The sequence below is a fragment of the Monoraphidium neglectum genome (assembly GCF_000611645.1).
Source record: "Monoraphidium neglectum strain SAG 48.87 unplaced genomic scaffold scaffold01870, whole genome shotgun sequence".
NCBI classification, from domain to species: Eukaryota; Viridiplantae; Chlorophyta; class Chlorophyceae; order Sphaeropleales; family Selenastraceae; genus Monoraphidium; species Monoraphidium neglectum.
Window position 1 is genome coordinate 4,141 of NW_014011758.1, and position 7,853 is coordinate 11,993.

The following is a 7,853-nucleotide window of genomic DNA, read 5'->3' on the forward strand; positions in this document are numbered from 1 at the left end:
TGATGCACGGGCTGCAATGCCACCCACTGGCGCCACACTCCGCGAGCCTCTCGCACGATTCTCCGCCCCGCGCCGCCGCTGCCCGGCCCCTTGCCCTCTCGTTTTCAGGTCTCGAGGGCGCTGGACGCGGCGGGCGTGAGGGACCGCGTATACCTGCTAGTCTGCAACGCCAGTGACGACGGCGTCGACTGGGCGGCACTCTGTCAATATCTAGTACCAATGGACGACAAACGTGTCCGCTGGCAAGCCTCTTTTCAGCGGGTTTTTGGGGTTATGAGCCAAACTTGACCAAATCTGAATTTGCCCCGGGGCACCGCTGCTTGTCAACGGTGGAGGGGGGGGTCAAAGTGGGCACGGGCAAGCCGCATATCGTTTTTCACGAGCGGCCCTCCGCGCGTGAGCCGCCTGCTGGCTGATTTACGGGGGTTCCAAGGATGATGATCAGAGGCGGCGCCCATGTGTGGAAGGCTGAGGGAATTTTCGTATCCATTTAAACGAGTGGATCGACCCCTGCGACCGCCGCCACGAGCCTGGGGCCTTCACCCTTGGGACATCTGTCCCTCGAGTGAAAGTGACCGCCACAATGCTCCTTCACAGCTGGGCTCACTCGGCCCACAAGCATGCCCTATCATCACCAAGCCCTACCGTCACTAAGCCTTTGCGCCGCATCACCACTCATACCAACCGCAACCGCAACAAAACCCCCGAAACCTCTTGAACGCTAAACAGGATGAACGGCAAGGCCGCCAACGCGCTGGTCAGCGAGTTCCTGCCCGACTTTATGCAGCGCCGCAGGGGGACCGTCATGTGCATCTAAAGACCAGACCAGCCACTGGCTGGTCAGTGGCATTGAAGGGACTGCACCTCCTCCGAGAGCGCACTCAGACAAGACAGCAGCCACCTTGATACCGCCGATATGCACTCTGGCAGGGCTCCAAAAAATGCTAACGGCAGCACGACCTACAGCCAGCCTGCTGGCTAGGGCAGAGTACGAGGCTTGCTTCGCCGCCAATGAGTGATGTGGATGAGGTTCCGGAGGCCGGCTTTTCATCGCGCATGCTACAGTACCACTTTTGCCACACATCCCGACAGCGGAACCACCTACCACCAACACGCGCAGGCACTCGTGCGTGTGCGCTGCCGCTCCTCCCCCGATTTCGCGGCATCGCCCACCCTGCACTACAACATCCCCGCCCATTTCCTGCATTGCGACGGCGTTGGCCTTGACAAGATGGCTGCGCGAGCTCTGCTTGATTGCCCTGCATACGCAAATCCCCGATTTGCGCCTGAATTTGCAAGCCTGTCCAACACAAGCCCATATGCACGTCTTTGTGAGCAGTGCAGACCAACATGCGCTTGGGGCTCGTGCACGCCTGCTTTGTTCGGCGCACAGTTGCAACCCAAATCTCAGTCGCACAACCTTGACGCTTCAAAGTCCCATGAGCCTGGTGGCTCCAGAAGCGGGCGACAGCAGGACGCTGTAACAATTCAAATCCTATGCCTGATCTTGTTGTGCAAAAAATAGACACTCTAGAGCAGATCATGGCAGCTGATTGAGCAGCTGTACCAGAGGCAAGGGCAAGCGCCCCCGCGTTATTTGCTCCGACATGCAATACGTGCACAAGCGGGGAGGTACAGTGGTCAAAGCTTGGAATTTCAATACTATGTGATATATGCTGAATACTGATGTATATGCGATGGCAGCTACTTGATATGTCCCAGCCACACGCACGCCTCCTGCCAGAGAACAGCTCTTAGAGCATGCCGCCCCTTGCAGAAACCGCCGTCGCCCTATGTGCAGGATCGCATCACCAGCAGACACAAACGTGGACCCCCCACTTCCCAAACCAAAATGCATGGGTGGCTTGCTAATCAAAGGTGCCGACGCAGGTCGAACGTGGCGTGCCTGGGACAGCGTAAAGGTCAGACCATCAACACAACCCCTGAAATTTCCAGGCCCTGCTTTGATGTCGGGGCGACGCGCGGCGCCAGCGAAGGCGGCCGGCCACTGGAAGCCGCCCGCCGGCGCGGCGGCAGCGCGGCGGCGACAGAGGAGGCAAGCAGGAGGAGGAGTAGGGGGCGCGGCGGCGGCACCGACGACGGCGAAAGCGGGCCCATGTGGCGCCCCTCTGGACCGCGCCAGCTTGGGGGGCAGTCGGCGGTGGTGCCTTGGTCAACGTCAGAAGCAGCACCAGCAGCTGTGTGTCGCTGCTGCAGGCGTTGGATACTGGGGACTAGACTGCGATTGCGCAGCGCTCAGACGTCCTAGTTGATGTTTGAATGCCTTTACAGGCGAAGGGAGGGTCGCAGACGTGACCAGACGCAGAACAGGCACTGGAGATCACAATCGATGGTAGATAGCGCGGCGAAGTATTGCTGCCAAACACGCTTGTGAAACTTTGATCCCAGACATCACGGCTAGATCTAGTCGGCATTTTGACACACCGCGGTTACACGCGCCGTAGTACTCTCTGGCCCATCGATATCTGGGAGCTGCTACTGCCCCCCGAGAATCGACAGCGCAGTATCAGCCTCAAATTCTGCTGCTGCCGCACCAGGTGTGCCATCGCCCACGGCGCGTCGCGCCGGCGACAATGCGGCGCTGTTGCGTGAGCATCCTGCTGCTGCTGCATGCTTGCCAGCATCAGCAGAATCAAGCTCAGCGATTGTGCTTTGTGCCTGCGGCAAGCCCAGCGGGGTAGATGCAGGTGCGGCCGTGCCACAGCCTGCAACTGACCCAACCTCCGGACCCCCTCCACGGCGCCCAACCCCCATGGCAGCGCCTAGAACCATCCTCGACCCGCCGAGCCGCCGCGCCTCCCGGGCTACCACCCACCTGAACCTGTGATTTCCGCGCGATGGCTGGTGCTCGAAGGGCCCACGACGCTTTGGCAATACTTGGCGCCGCGACAGCAGGGTGAGGCAACGTGAGGTTGGGCAAAACCAGGCAAACGCGTGCAGCATGGGAAAAGGCGGCAAAAGTTTGGTCAGAAAACGTGACGATTATATCATGCGCTAGCAGTGTCATCAGGTTTCCACAAATCCAAGCTGCAGCTGCGATTTGACCATGCCGCCTCCTCAAAACCCGCCCCGCTCCGCCGAACGCGCCCCGACTTTGATCTGCGCATGCAATGCGAACGCCCCGGGTATGCTCGTGGTTGATGCCGCAGCTATGTCGCGTTCAAAGCCATCAAGACCGTGTCTTGGTGGAGCTATGTGAGGTTCGGCCCAGTTCTGGCGGACAGGTACAAAGGTGCGCGCGTGTGTGTGTGAGCGCGCCGCGTGCGCGCGTGGGTTTGTGTGTGTGTGTGTGTGTGTGTGTGTGTGTGTGTGTGTGTGTGTGTGTGTGTGTGTGCGCGTGAGCGCACGTGCAAGCACGTGCGCGCGCGTGAGCGTGTGCGTGCGTGCATGCGTGTGTGTTGTGCAGCTCAGAGTTTGCACCTTCTAGGCATCACCGCCTCGCAATCCTGCCCCCAAAACATCATCCTTTTGTCACCCTCACCAACAGGTGACTACGCCGTCGTCACCGGCGCGTCAGAGGGCGTCGGCCTGGGGATCTCGTCGGCTCTCGCAGCCCGCGGCGTCAACCTCGTGCTCGTCTCGCGGTCCGAGGTTAAGCTCACACAGGCGGCGGACCACGTCAGGTCCAAGGCGCCGGGGGTGGACGTGCTGACTGTGGCCGTAGACGTGACCGCTGACGGCGCGGCAAAGAAGGTAACAACACATCCGCCCTCTCGATTCGGATTCGAGATTTTTCTTGTTCACTTTTCCTGGTTCTGGGCCCTGAGCATGTGTCACTCAGCACCGCCCAACGGCAGCACGCCCAGCGCCACCTGCACGAGCATGCATGGGGCGGGAGCTCCTGTACAAGTGGCGCCAGTTCTGTATGAAAATCGCAGGGCCCCTGCCGCCCTTGCATCTGACCATCCACGGGCCAGCGGCCGTGACGCCCAGCCGCGCCCGATTCCGCAAGCCCGCCAACCCACCCCTACCTGCCCCGCCCGTGCGCTGCCCTCGCCCCCTGGGGCCGCGTTTTCAGGTCTCGGCGGCTCTGGACGCGGCGGGTGTCAGGGGCCGCGTGTCACTGCTGGTCTGCAACGCCGGCGGCGGCGTCGACAGGGCGGCGCGCTACCAAGAGTACGCAGCGGAGGAGGACGAACGCGTCCGCAGGCGAGCCCTCTGTTTGCGTTGTGCTCTTTGGGGTGTCTTACACCGGTTTCAGAGTAGTTTGAAAAGAGGCCAGGTGGGGCAGCGCCCTGGCTCGGGGTGAGGAAGGGGATCTTTCAAGCAGGCACCGGCACGCGCGCCTCAGTCCACGGCTGAGGAGCGCGAGCGGGTCCCATGCGTCAGCCTCCTGCGAGTAATTCTGAGGGGTCGGTTCATCCACGGCTTGTATCGCGGCGCCCATGTAGGAGTCGACGGATTTTTTTACATCCATGCGGACTGGGTGCAGGGCGCGCATGACTGGATCCCTCCGCCGACCTGGCCACTCTGCCTTGATGCAGTGGTCGGCATCCCCCCCCCCCCCCCCGAACGCGAGTCATGGCCGCACTTGTCCTCTGCGCCTGGGCTCACCCTCTCACAGCGGCACACGAGCATGCCCTGCATCCACCAAAGCCCTCCGCCACACCACCACTAACAACGATAACAACAGCAGCAAAACCCATGAAACCCCTAAACCCTGAACAGGCTCAACGGCGACGCCACGTATGCGTTGGTCAAAGAGTTTCTCCCTGAATTCGTCGAGCGCCGCAGGGGGTTCATCCTCTGCATATCAAGCCTTGCCACAAAGATGCCTTTTGGTGGGTCGACCCTGCCAGCCAGCCGGCCGGCCGGCCGCAGAAATGCGCGGATGGCAAGCATCTGAGTGTTCTGACCCCCGCTTCCAAATTGTGGCCGCCGGCGCCTGCCCGCAGGCGCCGAGGCGGGCGGCGGCAAAGCCCGGCCGCCCTGCGCCGCCTCCCCATTCCCCAGCACGGTCGCTGCCGCCCGCTGATGCCGCACGGCAGCAGCCGCTTATCAGCGCGCCGGCGGCCGCTCCTCGGGCCCTGGCGGCTCATGACGCCCTTCCCATTCGCCTACCCAATCCTTTGTGCAGCTTCAGCCTTCAGATCATCGCAGAACACCCTAAGCTCCACAACAAACATCACGTTGACAACCCAACTCAACCGTCTCCCTTGCGCTGGTGGTTACCCCCCCCCTTGTGCCACATCAGCGCGCCTGTCAAACTACTACCTGGAGAAGGCCAAGGTCAACGCCCTGGCCACCGTGCTCATGGTGGGCGCACTGCATGCCTTGGGTGCAGGGTTTAGGCCATATCAGATGCGGCAGACCGCCCGCTCAGCCAGCCTCTGGCAATCAGCAGCTCTAAAGATATTGAGGGCAGCGCCCGCATCAAAGCGCCGGGCGCCGCGAAAGCGGCCAAGCGCCACGCCGCGGCCGGGGCCGCAGCAAGGCGCCGAGGGCTCCCGCCGGGCGGCTCTCGAGGGCAGCAGGAAGCGGAACGGCCGCAGGGCGCAGGTGCTGCTCCCTGCTCAGCCGGCCGCTTTCCCCACATCCGCCCTCCAGGCCTTGCCACGTCTTCGCGCCCGCGCACCGGCACCATGACCGCTTGCTGTTGTCAACAATCAATAGCCAAAATCACGATTCACCACACTCCAATCGTTCATTTCCTCAGGCTGAGCAGGACGCCTTTGGCACGGGCGTCGGCGCCCAGGCACACACCCTCGGCGCCGTCGTCACCCCCGGCCTCGCCGCCATGCTCGCGCCCGCCGCCGCGGCCGCCGCGGCCGCCACGGGGGTGAAGCGGGTCGGCTGGGAGGCAGAGGCGGTGCGGCCGACGCTGGGCATGCCGTCGGCGGCGGCGTGCGGCGAGTGGATCGTCAGGGCGATGGGTAAGGGGGGCGACGCCGTCATCTCGCCGTACCCGGTGCACGCGATTATGGCGGAGGGGGTGATGGACTCTCTGCTTGCGATCAGGTGAGATGAGGTATGGTTTGGGGGGTGGGAGGTTGGCGGCGCAGTTCGGAGAGGGTTTTTGGGGGGGAGGGGGGGACAGGCGGCGTGCGATTGGGTGGAGGTTGGGGGTGCTTCCAGATGAACGGGCCCTGGCTTAAGTTTTGGGGGGGGGGGCTGCAGCAGGTGATTGTGGAGGATGCAAATGTTGCGTTCGAGCTCGCACTGGCGTTGCATGGGCGGCGCCGCCGCGCGCCTGTGCGCACTGGTATTTGGCCGCGCAGCTGCCGGCGGCGCTGGTGGATCTGATCTGATCTGCACGCCTTCTGCTGTCAGATCAGGCAGCCGCCCCCAGCGCTTTCAATTGATTTGCGCCTATACCTCGCAAAACGCATCGTGTAATTGGGATATGCAGTTGCGACACAGCCTCACATGGCCGCGCTCAACTGCCGCGCCCACTCACCCAAGCGCCCCGTCAACCCCCCGACCCGCCCCTCCTGTCATGGCCCTGCCGCCTGGCTGCACACAGGTGGCCGGCATGGCTCCGGCGCTCCATCGCCGCGCGGCTCAGCAGGTCGTTCACCCTGGGAGACAGCTCATGATGCGACATGCGATCTGGCTCATGGGCCTGCGGCCGGCCGGGCGCGGCGCGGCGGCGGCACGTGCATGTGTGCGGCCGGCGGGCGGGGCGGCGCGGCTGACGCCCGTCCCGGGCTACGGACGGCGCGGCGCTGCTTCACTCGCGTATTGCAGGGTGCAATGCGCTGTATATTAGGGCATGTACATGCATGTGTATTCGAGTGGGCTCGGCCACGGCTTGCGGCTTCTTGGCGCCTTGTGTGCAGGGAATGGACCTGGCGACTCATGGGGCCGAGGACGGCGCTCACAGCGCGTCGGCGGCACCCGCCGATCATGACCAATGCCTGGTCGAGGCCTTTTCAGGATTGTACCCTTAATTGCTATCGTTTGCATATCGCATACGCTTCCCACCGTTGTCACGATCGAGTAGACCGCGACGACCCACCACTCCGTAACTCTCAAAACTCCGATCCAAGATGCTCAACCACCGCCAGCAGGCCATCGGGGCCAAGTCCCGCGCTTTCACTGCGGGCAACAAGCCGCCGGTGCCGCGGGGCCGCCGCGCCGCTGTGACGTGCCGCGCGGGCCCGCAGGACGCCGCGCGCTCGGCCGCGGCGTTCGTGGCTGCTGCGTCCCTCGTGCTGGTGCGCCCCCGCCCCCATTGGCGCTCCTACTGCCCTTTTGCGTCACCCTGCCTGCTGCTTGCGGGAATGGATGCGATCGCTGGTGCCTGCGGGACGCCAGCATCCGATCCTTCAACCGCTGCCCCTGATTCCCGATTCTCATTCATTTTTCAGCCAAGCGCTGCCCTCAAGATTCCCCAGGCCCACCTGAACCCCCAACCACCGCCAACAACAATATCCTCCCTGCCCCCTTGCACCTGAATCCTGCCGCGCAGGGCCAGCCCAGCCAGGCGTTTGACGCGCTGCCCGAGGGTGAGAGCTCGATGCGCCCGCAGCGCTTCAGGCGCTGCGCGCATGGAAACGCGGCCGGAGCCGCTGCATGCGCATGCGCCCCTGTCGAGCCTGCTGGCATGCCTTCTTTGCACTTGAATCCATTTGTGCATATGCGTGCCCATGCGCATGCACACATGCATGCACGTGCGCATGCGCATGCGCATGTGCATGTGCATGTGCATGCAAGTGTGTGTGTGCTCCGCGGGCTCGCTCGCTTGCATCGAGCATTCTTGCTGTGACAGAGCACATGCCCCTGCCGACGAGCCAGGCCAGCAGTGTCCAGCAGCCCGCATGCGGCCCCAGTCGCAGCCCCCAATCGCTGTCATGCCCCGATGCTTTTCACGCCTTGCACCATCATTGCCC

The 7,853-nt window shown here is 63.3% G+C and overlaps 2 protein-coding genes across 2 annotated transcripts; both read left to right on the top strand.

Moving 5' to 3' along the window:
- Positions 1–4,792: 4,792 nt before the first annotated feature.
- MNEG_9248 (hypothetical protein) lies at positions 4,793–5,983 on the top strand (the record flags this gene model as incomplete). The annotated part of the gene is made up of 4 exons (XM_014042279.1): positions 4,793–4,802; positions 5,216–5,277; positions 5,452–5,520; positions 5,678–5,983. The coding sequence occupies 4 exons, from the start codon at positions 4,793–4,795 to the stop codon at positions 5,981–5,983; spliced, it is 447 nt and encodes a 148-aa protein (XP_013897733.1).
- Positions 5,984–7,010: 1,027 nt separating this feature from the next.
- Positions 7,011–7,178, top strand: MNEG_9249 (hypothetical protein; the record flags this gene model as incomplete). Its single annotated transcript, XM_014042280.1, has 1 exon — positions 7,011–7,178. A coding segment is annotated over one exon (168 nt), but the record flags the coding sequence as incomplete, so codon positions are not given.
- Positions 7,179–7,853: the final 675 nt, after the last annotated feature.